The 20,494-nt window shown below is 49.1% G+C and overlaps 9 protein-coding genes across 9 annotated transcripts; 6 read left to right on the top strand and 3 right to left on the bottom strand.

Moving 5' to 3' along the window:
• Nucleotides 1–316: 316 nt before the first annotated feature.
• Nucleotides 317–1,853, top strand: J7337_001881 (uncharacterized protein; the record flags this gene model as incomplete). The annotated part of the gene is made up of 4 exons (XM_044819614.1): nucleotides 317–816; nucleotides 869–1,097; nucleotides 1,273–1,566; nucleotides 1,620–1,853. 4 exons carry the CDS (start codon nucleotides 317–319, stop codon nucleotides 1,851–1,853), a joined length of 1,257 nt encoding a protein of 418 aa, XP_044687316.1.
• A 355-nt stretch (nucleotides 1,854–2,208) lies between these two features.
• Nucleotides 2,209–3,149, top strand: J7337_001880 (uncharacterized protein; the record flags this gene model as incomplete). Its single annotated transcript, XM_044819613.1, has 2 exons — nucleotides 2,209–3,077; nucleotides 3,098–3,149. 2 exons carry the CDS (start codon nucleotides 2,209–2,211, stop codon nucleotides 3,147–3,149), a joined length of 921 nt encoding a protein of 306 aa, XP_044687315.1.
• A 3,148-nt stretch (nucleotides 3,150–6,297) lies between these two features.
• Nucleotides 6,298–7,273, top strand: J7337_001879 (uncharacterized protein; the record flags this gene model as incomplete). Its single annotated transcript, XM_044819612.1, has 2 exons — nucleotides 6,298–6,566; nucleotides 6,643–7,273. 2 exons carry the CDS (start codon nucleotides 6,298–6,300, stop codon nucleotides 7,271–7,273), a joined length of 900 nt encoding a protein of 299 aa, XP_044687314.1.
• Nucleotides 7,274–7,542: 269 nt separating this feature from the next.
• J7337_001878 (uncharacterized protein) lies at nucleotides 7,543–8,309 on the bottom strand (the record flags this gene model as incomplete). The annotated part of the gene is made up of 2 exons (XM_044819611.1): nucleotides 7,543–8,204; nucleotides 8,261–8,309. 2 exons carry the CDS (start codon nucleotides 8,307–8,309, stop codon nucleotides 7,543–7,545), a joined length of 711 nt encoding a protein of 236 aa, XP_044687313.1.
• Nucleotides 8,310–8,899: 590 nt separating this feature from the next.
• On the top strand, nucleotides 8,900–9,142 carry J7337_001877 (uncharacterized protein; the record flags this gene model as incomplete). Its single annotated transcript, XM_044819610.1, has 2 exons — nucleotides 8,900–9,030; nucleotides 9,097–9,142. 2 exons carry the CDS (start codon nucleotides 8,900–8,902, stop codon nucleotides 9,140–9,142), a joined length of 177 nt encoding a protein of 58 aa, XP_044687312.1.
• A 154-nt stretch (nucleotides 9,143–9,296) lies between these two features.
• J7337_001876 (uncharacterized protein) lies at nucleotides 9,297–10,253 on the top strand (the record flags this gene model as incomplete). Its single annotated transcript, XM_044819609.1, has 1 exon — nucleotides 9,297–10,253. One exon carries the CDS (start codon nucleotides 9,297–9,299, stop codon nucleotides 10,251–10,253), a length of 957 nt encoding a protein of 318 aa, XP_044687311.1.
• A 2,120-nt stretch (nucleotides 10,254–12,373) lies between these two features.
• Nucleotides 12,374–13,805, top strand: J7337_001875 (uncharacterized protein; the record flags this gene model as incomplete). The annotated part of the gene is given in 2 exon segments (XM_044819608.1): nucleotides 12,374–13,783; nucleotides 13,797–13,805. The coding sequence occupies 2 exon segments, from the start codon at nucleotides 12,374–12,376 to the stop codon at nucleotides 13,803–13,805; spliced, it is 1,419 nt and encodes a 472-aa protein (XP_044687310.1).
• A 209-nt stretch (nucleotides 13,806–14,014) lies between these two features.
• J7337_001874 (uncharacterized protein) lies at nucleotides 14,015–17,314 on the bottom strand (the record flags this gene model as incomplete). Its single annotated transcript, XM_044819607.1, has 6 exons — nucleotides 14,015–15,321; nucleotides 15,370–15,844; nucleotides 15,907–16,235; nucleotides 16,285–16,599; nucleotides 16,668–17,116; nucleotides 17,175–17,314. The coding sequence occupies 6 exons, from the start codon at nucleotides 17,312–17,314 to the stop codon at nucleotides 14,015–14,017; spliced, it is 3,015 nt and encodes a 1,004-aa protein (XP_044687309.1).
• A 715-nt stretch (nucleotides 17,315–18,029) lies between these two features.
• On the bottom strand, nucleotides 18,030–20,482 carry J7337_001873 (uncharacterized protein; the record flags this gene model as incomplete). The annotated part of the gene is made up of 2 exons (XM_044819606.1): nucleotides 18,030–19,477; nucleotides 19,573–20,482. The coding sequence occupies 2 exons, from the start codon at nucleotides 20,480–20,482 to the stop codon at nucleotides 18,030–18,032; spliced, it is 2,358 nt and encodes a 785-aa protein (XP_044687308.1).
• Nucleotides 20,483–20,494: the final 12 nt, after the last annotated feature.

The raw sequence follows: 20,494 nt of genomic DNA, 5'->3' as shown, positions 1-20,494 counted from the left end.
CCACACTATGCATGTGTGGCTGCTGCACAAGCCTCACATAACCATATCCTTGCAAGCTGAAATGCACCTACATACAGAACGGGCGGTCAGGCTGCGCATTCTTGCAACTCGCCCAATGATAAATAGAGCTTACTAAGGGACCCAAGCGCTTATCTTACGGACTGAAAATCAAATCCCTCATTTGCAACGTTTCTGTTCCATTTCCTACGGCAAAATTCCCTGGACACACGACCTCCCCAACTTAATCGGTCGAATCCACTATTCAGCTTACTAGATCATACCTTGATACTCTAGTGTAAGTTCTCATAGAGCCAAAATGCCACTACGAAGCAAGAGAACAGTTAGAGTGCATGAAATCCCCGCAGGCACTTCCGAGAAACAATATCTTGACTTCGTTGAGCATCTTTGCACCAAACCAAAGAAGCCCTCTAAGCTCCATTTCTCCCGGGTTACCAGGCACCTCAAAGAAAATTTTCGATCGACAGCATCAAGATCAGTACCAACAGATGTGGCAGACGAAGATTCAAGGTCAAAGGATGAGGCCGAACTCGGTCCTCCGACTCTAAGAGGTGAAGGGGAGCAAGCTGAACCATTTCTTTACGATCCTCTTTCGACCGCAAGGGCATGGCCAAGGACCACCTACAGTCACCAGAACGGCCACCTCATTGGCACAGTATCTTTTGAGAGTGAGACTCTCAAGAAGCAAGCCCTGGATCGACATGAGAAGGATAAGAAGTCTCGTTGGAAAGACTGGCTCGTAGAGGACAACTTCGGGGAAATCACTGTTCTTTATGAAGGGCCTGATGCAAAGTTTGAGTACTCATCCCTCACGCAAAAGGATTGTCCCAGGGGACTAACTGTCTGCTAGTATCTGCGCGGTCCACGGACAGGATGGCAATGCTATGGACACCTGGACTGCTGGTAATGGCACAATGTGGTTGAGAGACCTTCTACCAGAGCATGAGAACTTCAAGAATAGTCGAATCATGACTTTTGGTTATGACTCGGACCTAACGGACAGGATCACCGTTATGGGACTCAATGATTGGGCAGCAACCTTATTACGGTCTCTTGACGAAGTGCGAATTGGCGACAAGGTAACTTCTATCTCCCTGGCATGTAATATACACAGTACTCACTGTTTCATTAAGGAGAAAACACGTCCTTTATTGGTTGTATGCCACTCCCTAGGAGGCCTAGTAGTCCGAAAGGTATGTTTCACACTGAGCTACATCACCAATCAAGTATTTAGTAACTGACCATCTGTCCTAGGCCATGTCACAGTTAGACAGTGCACCTAAATACAACCACATCGCTCTGCCTCGATTTGGAATCGTGTTCCTGGCTACACCACATAGTGGATCAACAGTAGCCGAGTGGAACGACTTTTTGGTAGCAGCCGCCCATGTCCTCGGAGGCGTTAGAATAGAGTCAGTCAAGACACTGCAGCCGTTCAACCCCGCATCCGTCTGGGATGCTCAAGCATTCATCCATCTGAAGCCCTGCCCACCCTTTCGATGTTTCGCCGAGGGACGCATGATGCGCGTGGGACACACAGACAAACATGTAAGTCGATGCATTTCCAATCATTCTATTACTGGTTCTGAATCTCTTTGAAGGTTGTGACACTATCATCAGCTACGCTCGGCAACCAACAAGCATTCCAGATCATGGCAGTTGATCACGTTTCTATATGCAAGTTTACGTCGAGACTGGGACCCTTCACGACAATCAGTATGGCACTGTGGGAAGTGCTCAATGAAGTGACCAATGGTGGAGCAGATCAGCCCAAAGCTCAAACAGAACGCCGTGTACCAACCCATGATGAAACAGATCCAGCAGTACAGTCCTAATAGAATCATTAGACGTTTGGCCAACCACGCTTTCAAGCTCATGCATATCCGCCCGATCGAGGATTCTGGTGGGAGGGAAATCAGTTGCACGAGATTCAACATCGAATCACCTCTGCAAAGCCATTTTTTGGCCGAATGAAAGAACTGGAAACTCTCAAAGTATCATTGGCTACAGACAATACACTTCCAAAACTTACTGTGATCAAGGGGATTGCAGGTATTGGGTATAGTTATAACCGCGCCGGATCTCTTCTTCGTATTACATTAACCTTTTTGTAGGAAAACGGAATTTCTGCTTCAATTTGCAGCGAGGCAAAAGGGATGTAGGAATGTATTTTTCATAGGATCCTATGAAATGGAGACAGTCGAGAGTGCTCTTTCCAAACTATCGACGAGCATAGGTTTCGACATGATCGAAAATCTGGGTGATAATCAGGAACGGTGGAGGAGAACTCCTGTTACCGAACGCATCGATATGTTCTTGAAGTGGCTAGGAGAGGCGTGGAATAAAGAGTCGCTCTTTATTGTTGATGATATTGAGGCATTTGGCTACTCCAAGATCCCAACTATCCTCAAATACCCAGCACACCACGCCTTGGTATCGACTCGAGATTCTAACATGATGTGGACAGGTCGAAGCTTTCGAGAGATTCGACTACCACCTTTAGAAGACGTTGATACGATCAAACTACTAGAACATACACTTGAAAACCTATTGGGAGATCCAACTTATCGGAATGACCTTGATCTGGTTGCTTATCGACTCCATGGCCATCCTCTTGCGGCTCGAAATGCCATACCGTTCATCATGAGCTATTTGTCCACCTACGATAATCCCAACGCCGCATTTGCAGACCTCTTCAGCAGCAACGATCCTGAAGAGCGAAAACTCTTTCTCAAGTTCAACTTTGAAGGCCGTTCGCTATGGGCCACTTTTAATACTTCCTTGGAGCGTCTTGAGTCTCGAGGGGACTACCAGAGCGCTACGAGCCTCCTACAAGTCCTTCCATTCTTGTGCTTTGATAATGATTCTGTGGACAAATTCTTCAAGATGAAAAAGCGCCGTCTACGCGAGTCTAAAGAGCTGCCTGATATATCGATTCTTCAGTCAAGTTTCGCTTTCATATCAAGTGGGCTTGTTGACCTGCGTGGCGTGTCGTTTTATGTCCACAGCGACCTTTGCAGTCGCACTAAAGCTGTTAATCTCCACCCTCTGATGTCCCAGTATATACTGTTACATATAGACGGACAGAGAAGAATCACTCTCATAAGACAGATATTGCACCTGTTCAATAACCTAGCAACTATCGACGCTGAAAGTGAGTTTCAAATAAAGCCTCACGCACAACACTGCATCCGAGTGAGTCGGGGACTGGGGCTGTCGTTGAACGACTTGGGTCTCCCAGAGGGTATTATGAAATGGGCTATGGGGTTACTTGAGGAACGAGAAGAGATACATGACCTTGTAGATGCATGTGAGCTGAGAGAAGGTGCATTTGATGACCCGGTCGAGCCACTAGACGGGTCAGTGGGCGACTTCGTCAATCGTTGTTTTGAAATGAGAGAGAAACTACAGGGCCATGGGAACACAATGTCAGAAGGCTCGGCCACATACGACATGTTTGTGAGTTGTAAGAAGGCCTATGAGGAGGTACGGAAGCAGATAGGAGTGCATCAAAGGGTACCAGAGTCACGAAAACCTGCTCTTGTCGAAGCCATTACCGTCTTTGAAGACATGGTTAGGTCACGTAGCCTCTACCCAGACTTCCGTCTTCAACTAGAGGGCTTCAAGAGAATCCTGCAAGAGGACATGTGAGCGTCTCTGATAGATAGGAATACCACCGAAGAACCATGACATATTTCGCATCCTAGAGTCTCCTAGTAATTCCAGATAGCCTCCAAAATACGGTAAATTGAGCCCGAAGGACGATACCCCACAGACATCGGCCATACGAGTATATCCGAGCTTATGGTGGCGTCTGCAGGATAAGCTGAATTTCATTGGTGGGGAAAGGCTGATATTGCGCATGTGACGCGAGTTCTGCAGCGGCTGAAGTAGCCCTCACATCATCTCAAGTATACTCTCTTCTCCAAATCACGACTCATTTCGATTATGACGCCTGAAGCTCCAGACAAGGCCAATACTGCAACCAAATCCAGCGCACAGCGTCTCGCGGTGAACTACTACTGCAACCTCCTAGCAATATGGAGCCACTGAGACACGACTTAGCGAGGCTCTTGCAACTTTTGGAGTCTTTTCAGTGCCAAAAAGTCCCATGCGACCTATTGATTCGTGCGTGCGAACCCAGGCCAACTTGGTCCTCAACTGGAGAAATCATTGATAGACTCCCTTTGGAAGCGGGAGTTTCTGGATGGCTTGTGAATTTCTATAAAGTCAATAAGTCGTTGCTAAATGGTACAGAACAAGAACGCTATAAAGGACATATCAAATGCACCACCGGGATAGACGGGGTAGCCTATCTTGAAGTTACAAGTGAAGGGCAGCCCAACCTTGAAGTCATTGATGAACGCATCTCGGCCCGCGAACGTATCGCCATTATTCTGCAAGCTTTCCCCTCAAAGGATGCCGAGATCATAGGAGAGGAAGTAATCGAGAGGCTAATGGATGTTGTGAAGACCTCGACCTTGCCATTGCTCTCGTCTCTTACAGAGGCCGACATTAAAGACTGGCTGTTACCCAGAATACCTGACGAGTAAGTTATTCAGAACCAAGATTCCAACCCCAAGTTAGAATTCATCTCAATATGTGTTGATAGGAGAGAGACCTTCCTGGCTTCCATGGTTGAGTTCTTATATCAAGTTATTGATAGACTGGGAACCGAAAGTCCTCTCATTCCTTTAACGATGATGAGACAACTATCCAATGTTGTTGCGAATCGGACGGCAACCCATATCGCTTCCGTCTTGAGTCAGTTCTCTCAAGCCCTCTATGCTTACAATGACAGCAAGGCGCTGCAGTCCAGCTTCTGGCACCATGGGACCAGGACCGATCAGAGAAGTAACGCTTTAAAAGGATACCTTTTGTCAATGCTATTGTCAAGTGAGGAGTCGACGGGCCAGCCGAAACAGACTGCAGAGTCACTATATGGGGCTCTGTCCGACTGGCGGCCCTTGTCCTTGAGCAAGCCGTCTACCATGGAATACCTGGCTGCTACCAGCTTTTGCAGTAGGACGCTAGTCAACATGATTAGAAAGCCATCGTTCACCACAGTGGATGCAATGGCACTGCAAGGCTTGTTGCTGTCACGAAAAAAGCAACACAAAGACGCCGTGAAACTCCTGAACTCGACGACCGGGGCCATCACCTCCCAGTATGGATCACGCTCCATACAAGTCGGGATAGTCATGGCGGAGCTGGCTAATTGTTATAACATTCTACGTAAAGAGAACAAGGCCAAGAAGTGTGTCTTGACAACCCTCCAGGCACGAGATGATCAGAGTCTCTCGAATCGACGCGACACAATCTATCTTCAGTTAGCCTTGTCTGACTCATTGATAGGATGGGCTCGATACACTAAAGCTGTACCAATCCTTGAGCGTATCATCGACAGCCAAGGTATATCAGCAAAATTTCGCATGATGGGCCTACTTCGCCTAGCAAAGTCTCGACGTAGGATGCGCGAGGATGCCCACAGGGCCTTTGAAGAGAACAGCCCACTCTGCATGGGCTTCCAGCTACTGAGCCATGTATCTTCTGTTCTTTTAACGGAATATGTCGAAGAACTGGCTTGCAATATTTCTGAAATACCCAAGGGGCAGCTGGGTAGCTCAAGGAAAGTACAAGAGCTAATAGGAGCCGTTAACTCCATACTCTGTAGACCGAGCTCTCTGATAGACAGCCCATGCTGGGAGTGGTATACAAAAGTCCAACAAGAGTATTTAAAACAGATCCCAGTATCTTCAAATACAAACAGAGGGAAGGAAAGGGACGATGGACCGCGTAGCAAAGATGAGAATGGAATGGGTACTCCAATTTCATTCCAAGCTTCTGCTCGTCCTCAACCTCGAGCAGGTGATGGCATGTCCGATGACAGGGGACCTTGGTCAAAGAAGCTAGTCTTGTCGTTTGGTATAAACCTTGGCCTTCCTATACAGGTTTGTTCGATACTAACTGCCGTGTTTTAGCTGGTGGAGGAGTCCGAGCTATTTCCAGTCTCTTGGTCTTGAAGCGCATCATGCACAAGATCAGCGAAATCGAAATACTTCATCAAGATGGCCCAGCCTACTCAAGCTCAACTTTGACGAACTGGTCCGCAAGTAGTACGAAAAGAATGCCGCGTATTTTGGAAAAGCCAGACCGGCTCGATGAGTTTCTTCCTTGTCACTACTTTGATTATATGGTTGGGATATCAACTGGGGGGTATGAAAAGAAGCAACTCGATTCTGGCCATAAGCTAACCTCTTCTCAAGGCTGAATAGCATCATGTTAGGAAGACTACGTATGTCTGTCGATCAAGCTATAAATAATTTTGTCGACTACGCCGATATCGTTTTTAGGCATCCTCGACAGCTCCACGCACTCATCCCGGGAGCCAAGTATTCATCCGCCAAGGCTCGCGAGGCACTTATAAAGATCATCGCTAATAGCAAAGACGTGGTGGATCAAAACAGCCTAGAAAACTATCCACCCGTGGATATCGCTCAAATTGAACCCTTTATCGTTTCCACAAAGAACGGGCGGCGTGCGCGAACGTGAGTGCAATCCCTAGCTTATATTAACTGTAAGCATAACTGAGTTTTTCAGCATGGTTTTCTCTTGTTACCGTAGAACCAAAGACTTGATTGAGTACACATGGAAAGACTTCACCGTTCCTGGTAGCAAGACACAACCAAGCGACGCAGCCACGATCTTAGAAGTTACATGTGCCACGTGTGCCAACCCAAACTATTTTGACGCAGAAGAGATCTTAGGCACGGAATACTGTGATGGAGCATTATTGCCGACGAATCCTGGACAGAGAGCCGTTGATGAAATCTTCGATTTACACGGAATGGCTCCTATAGTTCTTGTCAACCTCTGGACAGGAGTGCAGAGCTCGGCTCCGATAACTATTGATATGGGCCGAAAGTTGCGTGGCTTTCTCCAGAGCTATAATCCTAAAGAGGTGGATGAACAAAGGGACCGCTTTCCTGAGAAGGGTTCCAATGAGGGGAACCTTCCTTTTTCACATCTAAAAGTTCAAGAACACACACTCGATGCTGGAGGACGTCTGAATGAAATTCCCTACGACGATTGGAGTACAGCGACGCGAGAAGAGATCACATATATCACCAACATGTACCTCGACCGAACGGAAGTAAAAGAAAGGATTGATAGTATTGCCAGAGAAGCCGTTCGGATTCGTCGTGCACGGGTAAGGACAGAACGTTGGAGGGATTTTATAGCCCCTTCAGGCTAAGGATCTGATTTCCAACAGAGCCATGGAGAGATACGGAGGTGTAGTAATCATCTCATGCAATCAGAAAGGAACCGGTGATGCGGATGATACTTGTATCATCAATCGAGAATTCGAGATGTGATTTTTCTATATCAGATTTCTTATCAAACTGCTCCTCTTTAGGCTTACTTGTCATTGATGTTTGGGATCACCGATGGTTTCGTACCTAAATATGCCAGGTTCAGACAAAGGCAACGATATGACCTGTTTGATCTGAGTCTCAAGTGTAACTAGTTGTCAATCGCCAATAGTATCCCGATTTTCTTATGACAGTTAAAATACATAAATGACTGATCCTTCTTACGTAACACCATAAGCTCATGCCAGAGATTCAGATTAGCCACCTCGCCCTCCCGCTCCATCCGATTAAAGTGATTGATCTGTGTACCAAAGATCTCCTTGTGCTTAGGCGTAAGAGACCACTTCTCAAGACGTCCAAGCGACTCCCACATACTGATGCTCCACGTCTTGCCCACTGGATTCCCATCGTCGTCCTCTATGCGCATGTATCTGTTGGAGAAGCATCCAAATTGCTGGCTTTTCTTAGTGAGTTCTTCCATGCCGCTGTCGAGGGTTGGTTTGATCTCTGCGTTGTATGACTTGATCTCTGTTGGTGTACTGTTCCCCCAGACTTGCCCGGAGCGGATAAGGCAGAGATTCTCGTGAGGATCGACAGTAACAAGCTTCCCACGAGGGTCCAACGAATCTTCCTCATCCTTGAGTGATGGCCAGCCATCTGGTTCAAGAGGGTCCGTCTGTGATCTCGGAATACGATCCCTCGCTGATCCCCAATACTCATGTGTATCTGTCTCACCACTCATTGACTCTGCGATGACTGAGTAGCCCTCTGGATCCGGTAGAGCAAATGTAGTCTCCGTATCAGTAATCGGGACTGTATACAGTTCTCTAAATACTCCGATGTCGGAAGCAGAACATAGCCCTCCGTACCACCAATCTGGAGGCAGTGAAGCTTCCCATTCTCGATAGGTCGCGACATCTTTCCAGTAGAGAGTGAAGACTATGTTGCGATACCCGCTGAAGTCTGTGAAGCTCGATCGGACGTGGTGGTGAGGCCCCGATTTGGTGCCAATGCCTCGGCGGATTGTGTCGATCGCGGCTGAGGGGTCGGTTGAAGGGAGATGTTGGACGCCGAGGTCGATTGTGACGATGGCTGTTGTTTCTTTGGGGAAGCGTGCGGAGTGGGAGGCTTGTTGAGGGCCTCTGAAGCAACGAGGATGATGGAGCGGTTGCGTGCGATTGACTTTGAGATGGTTTGGAATGGCTGGCTCCAAGCAGGGCCTCTTCGGTGTGCTGTTGGAGTATTAATACAGTTTCCAACCACCAGAAACAAATTTTGATGTTGCATTGGAAACAGGTTGAAACGGTTGGACATACCTTGAAACAGTCATGTTTCAGTTTCTGAAACTGGGCTAGTACGGGAGGTGATTGTCTAGACTTAAGAGATCGGAATCAGAGCACAGATAAGAAAACCAGAATAGCTGAATCAAGATGAATAAATCTATGCGATCATCAAGGAAGATAAAGTATTCTATGTTATACTTTTGAGCTAGCTTTCCTTCGTACGAAATGTTGATGCCGCGCCCAAAGCCGAAGGTTGCCTTAGGAGGTTACAGTGTTTTGCTTGACGCTGTTGACGCTGTTGACGCTGTTGACGATGGAAGCGAGGTGGGTCACCTGCATCTCAGCAAGGTCTATCCGTAGACCAAAAGTCAATTTTTCCACTAAAGTTTAGCGGTTAACGTTGACGGCGAAGCTAACGATAGCGGCGCTGTTGACGCTGAAGACGCTGAGAATCTCGTTGTTAAATGATTTTATGTAATGGAACACTTTTCTCTATAGCTCGATTCAATGGTCAAACCTACTCTGTAGCATGACATTAATAGATATAAAGATTTTAATTTTGCATGATACGTTCAACTCTTATCAGTAAACAGCTAATAGTAAATCACTGAGCTAAGCCAACATGGACGCCAACCCTACACCAAACCCTTCCAACGACAAACAGAGCCTCGTCCGAGTCTACGTCGTCCAGCGATGTCCCCGTCTCTTATGCCTCGAACACGGCGTCCAAACGGCAATTGAAGAGATCGCGACAGCAGCAAAGGCCGGAGCCAATCTCATAGCATTTCCCGAAACATGGCTGACGGGTTACCCTGCTTGGGTATTCGGAATGGCGAGCTGGAACGACCCGGAAGCCCGAAGTTGGTATAAGAGCCTCGTTGAAGCCAGTCCCACTGCTTCAAGTTCGCATATCAACCGAATCAGAGACGCTGCGAGGGAGAATAATATTGAAGTCGTTCTTGGATTCAACGAACGAGCGCGAGAAAGTGGCGGGACTATATATAACAGTGTCGCAATGATTGGACGGGATGGTTCTCTTCGGGGCGTTCATCGCAAGCTTACGCCTACTCACGCTGAAAGACTTGTCTGGGCGAATGGAGATGCGCAAGGTCTCAGGGCCCATGATACTAGCTTTGGGAGGGTCGGTGCGGCGGTATGTTGGGAACATTTCCATCCTCTCATCAGACAAGCTCTGCATACCGAAGATGAGCAGATCCATATTGCGCTATGGCCCGATATGCCTTCAGCGCATCAGGTCGCTTCTCGACAATATGCATTTGAAGGAAGATGCTTTGTCGTAGCTGCAGCTTCGTATCTAGACAAAGGCTCTGTTCCGCCCGAATTGCTGGAGGCATACGTCAAAGGTGCTGGGTCAACGGAACTGTTCACCGGTGGCTCAAGTGTCATCGGGCCAGATGGGGAGTACATTGCAGGTCCCGTATATGGTCCCGAGCCGTTAATTGTTGACATCGATATTAGTCAGACGATTGCTTATAAGCATGATCTTGATGTTGCAGGCCATTATGGCAGGCCGGATATCTTCAAGCTATCAGTGAACAAGGAGGGGGATCGGAGATGATGTATATAGATAGTCCTCAAAATAGAGCCAAGTTCCAACCACGATGTTTTGACACGTCCTGCCACGCAACTGCCCTTGGCCCATTGACTGCCCAGATCTCATCAAGAACGTCAACACAAGCATCAACATTCTTGAACTTCCTCCACTTATTCATCGCCACTAATCTGTTCCGGATAACGCTCGCTTGTCTTACATTCTCAGCTCTACTTCCCGCAACAAAAAGAGGGAAGAGTAAAGAGCATTCAGCAAATGCGCCTTGGGGTATCCTGTCTGACAGGCTAGATATAGCCTCAATATGCGTCGAAATCCCTCCAGGGACTACGTCTGCGATAATGCATTGTGAGAAGCGTTTTCGTAGAACCGACTCGAGGTAGATGAAAGCCGCGCCGCGATATGTCTCACTCAACAACGCGAGAGGTTCATCACTCGTGATACCAGCCTTGCACTTCCATTCCGCAAGACCATTCGCAATCTCGTACGCCTTCTGTAGCATGTGTTCGTCAGACTCGATTGTGCCGAGAACACTGATCTCGGATAGATAGAAGATGATCCTCGGAGCATAAGCGCAATATGGATCTGTCAATGTATCATCGCTCGACATCCAGTAATCGCCCGTCAGCAAAGGCTTCCGATCAAGAGATATACTCGTCAAGCTATCGTGATAAGCAAAAAAGCGTAGGAGCCATTTTGCTTCAAAGCTCAAGTTTCTTGACGATCGTATTGAATCGAGACATGCTGCTGCACCGGCAACGTGACATGTCCAGCCAATGCTCGTTCCATCTGATATCGTTTCTAATGCGCACATGACCATTGCGATGGCGAGGCGCATTTCACTTGTGAGACTGTTGTCTTCATCAAGAGAATTTCTGAACGCGGCTAGGACGCGACCTCGGTGTTGGAGGGATATGTCGTTGAAGTCTGGGTTGCACATTGCGAGATGCGTTGATGACAACGCTGTTATGGCGTCTAAGAGAACTGGACAGTCGAATGCCATTGGTAGTAGCACCGAAATGAAGCAGTTATTCTCAGTATTCGTCGACAGCATCTGTGCCAGAGTCGTGGTGTAGTACCGCAGCATCGCCCTCCTCCCCGTACTCAAATCCCCAGAGTGTCCATCATCCGGCCGCACCACATCCACAGGCTCACTGATCCCCGTGTGCGCATCAGGATACCTCACCACTGCACCCTGTGACTTTCTAACCCGCCGGGGTGCCTGATACTCGCAAACAAGATTAAGTCGCGTACAGTCCCCACAGACAGGCATCCTCGTATCACACTTCTTCCTGCGCTGCCGACACGTCAAGCATCCATGCTGCTGTCGTGTAAAAGGTTTCTTAGTGCGCTTTTTTGTCGGCGGTGCGGACGAGGAGTCTAGACTGCTGGTGGATATCGGGGTGGCCATGGCTGCCAAGGTAACGCTGCAGGGCAGGTAAACGCTATGGTAATGTGCTGTATGAGGTGAGATGGAAAGGGGGAGAAGAGATGATGAGTGGAACGTGAATCGGCTCCTGGGCCATGGATTCGCAATAAACGCTAACTTGGTTCGGAGACGTCAAGTTCATTGATGCAGGGTTTACCCCGCACTTTTACGATAAAGTCAATCAGCCAGCTCCCAGTGGCCCGAGGAATCATTAGTGTCATTGTGGACAGAATCATTCCGCATTCCTCACGCTAAATCAGGCCGGGGACTCGCTAACATTTCTGTACACCCCCTAGCTTCGTCTTAGTTATCGCACCCCAAGCTTGGAGATACTTGACGCCCTTGACGCCGAAGCCTCTCCACAATCCCAGCTTTCCGGTCACCTTATCTTGAGCTAATGTTAGTAGGGCGACAACGTCAAGCGAAGCATCATTGTTATCACAACCCTCAGTTCAGCATTTGCATAGGTTCAACATGTCAGCGATTGGGAAGATGCATATATAGATATTGCTCATCTCCACGTCAAAGGATTATGTCAATATCGCTCATCGTTCTATATTTACTCCAATTATCTTACATGGACTACCTCTGCATCGAGAGCAGTAACACAGAAAGATAGCTCGTTATCTTCTTCACCATTAATACCTGTTGATCTGTGTATAAAAATCACGCGACCATGAAGGGAGGCTCTCACGACACAATGGCTCCGTCCGGCATTAGTTCCGTCGTCTCATGCGAGCCCTCACCCGACTACAAACCCCAGAATGAAGATGCAGACTATCGACAAACCCACCTCCAAAAGCGCTTCACACTCGTATCGACAATCGCATTCGGCTTCACCACCATGAACTCCTGGGTCGCTTTCGCTTCAGGCCACGCCGTTCCTCTATCATGCGGCGCTGGACCAACTCTAATCTACGGTCTTCTGGTCAGTGGCATCGTCATGACCATCCTCGCAGCAGGTTACGCAGAGCTAGCTTCTGCCTTTCCGTCTGCAGGTGGCCAGTACCATATCGTGTACATGACATTCCCAGCTTCGACGCGTCGATTCGCTGCGTTCTTTACGGGATGGATGTCGATTCTATATACCATGGGAGCTACGGCTTCGTGCAGCTTCTTTGTCGCACAGTCAATCCTTAGCCTGGTGTCCTTGTGGAATGAGACGTATGTCGCTCAGAGTTGGCATGTCTATCTTGTCCACATTTGTCTATGTACCATCGCATTCCTGGCTGCTTCTCGCTTTCCAGCTGCTATTGGTAGCATCGGTGTCTCAGTGTTTTGGCTCTCGATTATCGGCTTCATCGCATCGCTTGCAACGCTCCTGGCAGTTCAAGAAGTCAAGCAGCCTAGCAAGTTTGTCTTCACTGAATTCACGAACGTCTCTGGTTGGACAGACGGATGGGCTGCTATGATCGGCCTCGCTAGTTGTCTCTGGGCCTATTGCGGTATTGACGCGCCCAGTCATCTCTCGGAAGAGGTCGACAACCCAAGCCGGAATATCCCCATCGCAATTGGCGCTACAATCATTCTGGGAATCATCACAGTGATAGGCTGGAACATTGGTCTTATGTATGTCATCAAAGACGTTCAAGGACTCATTGCTTCAGGTGCGCCAATCATGGAAGTATATAACCAAGCTCTGGGCTCCAAGGCTGCAACGACAATCTGGGCGATTTACTACATTCTCGTGTTCTATCACATCATCCTCAACCTTTTCGTCTTTTCATCTCGAATTCTGTGGTCGTTCTCTCGAGACGGCGGTGTTCCTTATTCCTCCTACGTCTCTCGCCTCAGATGGTCCAACCCAGTCCGCGCAACTGCCATCATGCTCTGCCTCCAAATCATCATCGACATCCTCTACATCGCTTCGAAAACAGCCTACAGCAGCTTCATCAACCTGACTCTGTTCGCACTCAACATCACAGTCGTACTGCCACAAACTGTCTTGTTGTTTACTGGCCGTGATTCACTGCCAAAGAGGGCGTTCGCATTGGGCAGATATGGATACGCTGTCAATGCGCTGGCAACCATCTTCATGCTCTTCTTTAGTGTCGTGTTCGCATTCCCTGTTGCCAAGCCTGTTACCGGAAGTTCTATGAATTATCTTGTTGTTATCTTCGCAGTTAGTCTGATCTTCATTGTCTCATCTTGGCTATTGGGTCTGTCCAAACGATTCACGGGACCAGAGGGAACTGTACATATCTGAAGAGACAAGCAGTCATAATAATTAAAACCTTTTAAGCACTCATATCCTCTTAGACATAACCTACTCACTATATCAAGTACTATCAGTTGCTATAAATCTCCTGCTTCTTGCCGACTTAAGCCTGTGACATGCATGTTACAAGTTGACCTTGCGCAAACTCTTGATGGACACTGGTCCGATCAATCCATGCTTTTGCCAATCTGCAAAGGTATACAAGCCGGGAGCCGCTGGACCAACGCCATTCGCCTTGACATAATCAACTCTTGCCTTGACCGCATTGAACAAGGTAGATGCCACCTCCACCCGAATCGTGTTGGTACCCTTGACCAGATAATCCGAGACATCAACTTGAGAATCGTAAATGTCGATCTCTGGGAGCTGCTTGTCGTTTACCCACGCTCGGATGGTGTTGAGCACAGGGCCAAACTGCAGTACAGCGATGGAATCCTTGCTCGGGACTTGCGGGACCTGGAAAGTGGCTGTGTATGTACCGACGCCGGATAAATTCTGAGCTTCAGGGATCTCGGACCAGGGCTTCAAGATCTTCTGAGTGCCAAGCTTCATCACCTTCTTGACAGATGCGGACTTTGCCTCGTCAGGACCGGGGACCCAGGACTCAAGCGTCAAATTCCAGTTGCCGATATCGATATCAAGAGCATTCTTCTTGTCACTGCTGCTGGCAGCGGGGATCTTCTTGGTCTGTCCGTTGGACAATGTCAGGGAAGCTTCCTTAGCATCTCCCAAGATGACAGAGATGCCCTCTTTGCCATCAGAACCATAGGAAGCTTCGATGACGTTCTCCGACTGTGAGACTATGCTTGTCTTTGACTTCCCACTGGTAAACGCTATGATTGCCGTCTGACCTTGCTTTAAAGATACTTGGAAGTTGACCTTACCAGAAGACCTCTTGAACGATGCCATAGCAGCCTGTTGTCCAGTCCATGCATTTAGATTGTATGGAACCTTGCCCAGATCAACTTCTGCCGTGATCTCAAAAGTCGATGCAGAGCCCTGATTGAAGAGGAAAAGATAGTCCGAGCCCTCGTCCGACCTCCACACGGTGTACAAGTCTTTCGCGGCAGCCGAGCCCGTCGTCACTCTTGGCTTGACGGAAAGCTTGTCGAGGGTCTTAAGTAGATCATCGGCGGATTTGATGAAAGCAATGTTGGAGTACTTGGATCCCTTGAGCTTCGAGATGTTCTTGGTCACAACATCCTGCCCCTTGCTTCCAATAGCTGTACTGGGAAGACTTCTGATGACGACGATTGGAAGGCCTGCGTCGGCCACCTCAACAAGCTTCTGCGATGCTTCGGGAGTGATGAATTGTTGCTGATCGAGTATGAGCGCTCGGTATCCTGCACCTGCAGCGTCATAAACCCTGTTCGAGACCTTGAAGGCTTTGGATCCAAAGTTGGCTGGCGACAGGTACTCGTACGTGAAGCCTAGGAACTCGATTAGCACGATTTAATGGTGCGGGGCCCCGCACTTACCAGTCGCTCGGAGATCCGTCCCGTTATACTCATCAGATATGCCAAAAGGATCTTTGTAAAGATAAAAGGCCAAGTCTTTCTTAGCCACTCCCTGCTGCAGAACAAACTGGTTTCTGGCAGTATAGTTCATCGCCTCGCCCATATACTTCCACGCCGGCTGTTTGGGGCTCCAGAGTTCAGTGTAAATATACTGAAACGGCGTGAATCCAGGCCAAGTTGATCCGAGTTGTTCTCCACCGTAAGTCATCCCATGGATCATCATGGCATTAACGCCTCCTGCGAATGCGTCGTGGAAGAGCTTGACGAGGGAGGGGATAGTCAGACTGTATGCCCCTTGTGCAACAGCGCCGATCTCTGTGGAAATGATGTTGCGACGCCCAAGGTGCGCTGGGCCGACAAATTGAGACATTTGATCTGGTGTTTTGAAGGCTAGAGATTCAAGTTCGGGGGTGGGAACAATGGGTACGTCCGCGAGCTATCAACGCGTTAGAAACATTCCGTAGCGTTAGCATTACGGCGAGGAGCAATAAGACCTACAATGTCTAAGGGAATGTTATACCCAACTTGGCACGAGTGAGACAGCCCCAGAGACTCAGCCCAGTCTTCAAACGTCTGCAGATACTCCTGATAACCCTCGTTCAAGGTCAGTCGGTAGTCCTGGAGGTACTTGCTTTGTCCGTCATCCGGAGTTCCATAAAGGTAGAATGTAGTGTTGTAGGGAGCTTGGGCGGCGGTAAAGGAAGTCGACTTGTGAAATAGCAGTGGAAGATACTTGATCACATTATAACCGCGCTTGGCCTTGAAGCGATCAGGGAACCCAGGAGACCAATAAAGCGAAGCTTGGATTTCCATACTATCTTCCCACGCTACTTATGTGTTAGAAAGGCAAAGCAAAGGTTATGATGTTGAACGTACTGTGCTTGCCAACTTCCTTTAGAAGCTGGCGAATCTGGGTACTCAACAGATTCTTCTCCCAGAATTGGGAAGCTAGCTTTGCACCGGCGGCGCTGAAATGGTCTGTGACCCAGGAGCCGTTGGCAATGACATCTGTGGGCACCCCGTCGCAAGATCGCTGGTTGGTGTAGCGCTCGTAGTGCGCAAATAAAACATACTCTTCGTAATCCTTTGGCGCCCTCCATGTGAGCTTGCCGTTCTTGACGTACGAGGTGAGATCAACGAGTGACTTCTCATGCAGGGCGACGAAGACGTTGCTATCATCCGAAGCGTTTGCTACAAGAGTATCAGTATGAGAGTCGATGGCACGATGAGTTAGACATCCTGCGCAGGGGGCGACTCACTGGAAGCAATGGCAGCGGCAGAGACCCCAATAAGACGGTTACCACCAAACTTTTCCTGAGGATGAATATATCCCAAATTCTCATTCCAGTTAATATCAGCAGCTGGCAAAGCCCCATCGAACTTTTGTCCTCCCTTGACAGACACCTTCCCATAGACGAGCTGCACAGCAAGACCAGGAGTAAGCGGCTTGGACGGAACACCCTGACCCTGGCTAGCGCCTAGCGCTACATCTATCGACAAACCGTTCGCCTTGGTAGCTTCAAGCGCAATCTGGAGAACATCCCTAAAGGCTGGTTTACCAAAGGCATATGTCTCCATCTTGGAGTCGTTCACGCCACCGAAGCCATAGTTGTAGAACGGGAGGAACTCTAGACCGCCGGCGCCGAACTCTTGGAGGTCTTGGATGTCGGTTCTGAGAATATCGTGGTCTACATCTGCATCTGGAAGCCTTTGGTGGAGGTGTGAGTGAAATGAGGGTGCTATGTGGGGAAGGATAGGTTACTTACCAGTATCTGAACTTGGGACGATACTCGACTGCAGGAGCTACAAAGCCTGGGATCGCATTGAATGAGGGTGAAATGCCTTGCCCAACGACTGAGCCAATGACAGCTGCCGAGGTAAGTAGTTGGCACCCGTAGAGATGCATCTAGTCTGAGTGACAGTAGCAGAGCTGGGTGATAATGAATGTGATGTACTTGTCAGTCAGAAGATTGGCCCCAATAGCTACAGGCCTTCTTTTATGTCCATTTCCAATCTTGCACCTCGGGCAAGTTGCCAGCGAGGTCGACATACCCAAGGCAGTGTCTTAATTAGCCATCGCTGTGTATTATGGCGAAGTGAACCCCCCTTCTGTGGACGATTCCCCGGCACTCACCAAGCGTTTTTCGGGTAAGCTTGGTCATATTGAGATTAGCACTGCCAATTCTGGGGGTTACCCCGTGGGGAAGTAAGGTCTGTGAACGAAAGGCGTCTTGGTGGGTTAGGCTCGTTCCTGAAATCGGATGCACTGTACCGTACATTATAGCTCATCAAGTATCTCGTTCCCCTTCTTGGCGTGACTCTGTTTTATATCTACTGTTAAATATTGTCAGCATCAGGCAGCGCATCGCTGTTGATAAATAAACTACTTCAGATCCTATTTATGTTCTGTCTCAGCCCCCGACAATCAAGGCTTGGGTGTAAGTATGACCTCGTTTACCGCATTGCTTAACTCGTTTACGTCTCGTTCCACTCACCCCGGTCTTTCTCCGCCTCGGCGCTTATTACCCCGTCCATTCACTTACTGTATACGGTGAGCAACCGACAGAGACAAGTCCTTTCTACTAAGTCGCAGACTAATACGTAAAGTGACGCTGGCTCGCTCATACTACACGCTGAGCTCGCGGATTTAGAAGATCACTACACCTCTTACGAGCCGCTACCTCCTCCTCGCCAGGCCGCGCACCTTCTTGACTCACAGACAACCTCTCCATCTGTATTCCAAGTGCCATGTCAGCGGCTGTCGGTCCCTGGCCCCCTGCACTCGGCATGTCTCCGCGGGCACCCTTGTCAAGAAGTAATTTCACTGCGGCATCATTCCCCGCGAGAACTGCCAGGTGTATCGCCGTTAGCCCCATGCTTTTCTCGACAGCATCAATCTGTGCCGGATCACTAAACCGCAACAGTAGCTCATTCACGATCTCGCGGTTTGCACTCCAGTCGATGTCAGTCCAGTCCAGCTCAGCCGCCTCGGTTGCATCTGTCCCGCGGAACTCGGCGTCGATGTGAGCGGCTGCGGCGCGGTGGAGCGCCGTCCACTGCCGGGTTGGCTCGACGATGAATTCCAACCTGTCTGAGCTGCCAATGAGGTAGCGGAGTCGTGCAATTGAATTTCGCGCGTTGGAGGCGATGACATGGCCCAAGATAGTCGTGGGGTTTGTGAAGCTCAGATGGCCACTGCTCATGCTGGTGAAGTTGATATCGGCACCATGCGATACAAAGCATTCAGCGAGTTGGAACTGGTCATTCTGCACGGCGACGAGTAGTGGGGATTCGGTTCTGCCACATTCGTCCGGGAAGCCGTCGAGGGGCGCGCCATGGTCAAGAAGGGGTTGGACTAGTCGCGTATCGTTTTGTCCTGCATACGCAAGAACATGGAGAGCGGTCCATGTTGAATCTTGTCCACTGAAAGGATTCTTGGAAGCTCCCGTGGCATGGGCCTCATGTTCAAGGAGGAGATTGACCATTGTGGGACGATTCCATCGAACGGCCTCTAGCAGCGGCGTTCGCAGGTCAACGCCGCATGCGCGGTTAATGTCAGCGATTTTGAACGCACCGACGTCTTGGGATTGAAGCACTTCTTCATCATAGTTTTCCCCAGTTTTGATGACGTCGGCGCCGTGCTTGAGGAGATATTCAACCAATTCATCTCGGGCTAACGAGATAGCCAAATATAGAAGGGTTTGGTTGAAGCCGCCGTAGCCTTGAGGGGAGACAAGTCTGCTGGTCCTTGGCAACAGGCACTGGAAAGTTGATTCCATCGCCTGTCGGTATCTCGGCCCATGGTATAGGATCATATCAAATAGACTGCTGCCGTAAACGGCCTGCTGAAGGAGGCCTGTCACAAAGAAGCCGCCTCGTTTTTCTGCCCCTTGTTCGAGGTTGAATTGCTCGATGGCATGGATCATCAACTCCAGGCATTCTGAGCGAAGCTGCGATGCTGCGATCTCCAGTGCACTTCTTGCTTGAGGCCACGATGTATTGCACATCCTCGGATCGGCCGTGTGGGACAGCAAGAACTTGACAATTTTGGGACGGTCACACTGAGTCGCTAGTTCACACATCAGCCCCCTCTAATACACTAAAGATCCGAGTCATGTAGTTTAGGAAAGGCGTGAATATGAATAGAGAATAGAAAACACTCACCCCATCCGATTGGATGACCCTCCGGGAGCCGATCAATATCTAGCGATGCCGGGAACCCCGCTTGGTGAGCGATGAATGTGCTCGTTTTGGCATTTACATCCGCGCCGGCTTGGATCAGTGCTGGGCCAACGCTTTCGATCTCCTGATCATCAAAGGATATCAGCCAGTGAAGCGGAGACTCTCCATTCAGTGCCACCGACGCTGTTGCTCCATTGGAAGCGAGCCACAGTACCGTATCATACTGCCCAGCGCGGCAAGCACAAAGAAGCGGCGTCTCGCCTTGACCGTTGAGCTGATTAACTTCCAGCGACGGAAAGTGATTCAGTAGAGCCCCGATGGCTTCCGTTTGACCGCAACTTGCAGCCACATGAAGAATCCGGTCACCTCTCTTGTTGGCTGTGTAGTCGGCGATGGAATCGAGCTGAGAAAAGTTCTCAAGCAATATGGGTATGTTTTCAAAGGTTCTGATCCACATATTGTGAGCGAATCCGTGAAGCATTTCTGTCTTGAAGAGGAAATTCGCGCCCGTGCCTGCGAGGACGTCACGGATAGTTTTCTTCGTCTTCTCGTAGGTACTCTTGGAGAGCATGGCTAAATCTTGGAGGGCAGTTCTTGAACCACGCAGCGCCATTAGTTCAAGGGTTTCGATTACGCTTTCTAGGTTATCAGGTGTGTGCCCGATGGCCTGCGCGATTCTGTATCCGTATGCTGACGCCAGTGGATGTTTCACTCCCCATGCGTTAAAGAGCCATCGCAATGCTTGCGATGTGTCCTTGTCTACACCGTATCCGTTGATGTAGAGAGCCGTGAGAAGGAACGCCTCCGGTGGGTTTATCATACCTTTCTTAACCTCCCCCTCGCCTCTTTGGATGTATGTTGTTGTCAGGTACCTCTGAACGGAAGGGTCCATCTTCGTCCAGTG

Source organism: Fusarium musae, chromosome 1 (assembly GCF_019915245.1).
Source record: "Fusarium musae strain F31 chromosome 1, whole genome shotgun sequence".
Lineage (NCBI taxonomy): Eukaryota > Fungi > Ascomycota > Sordariomycetes > Hypocreales > Nectriaceae > Fusarium > Fusarium musae.
The sequence above is the reverse complement of the archived record's forward strand: the minus strand, read 5'-3'. Positions and strand labels throughout refer to the sequence as shown.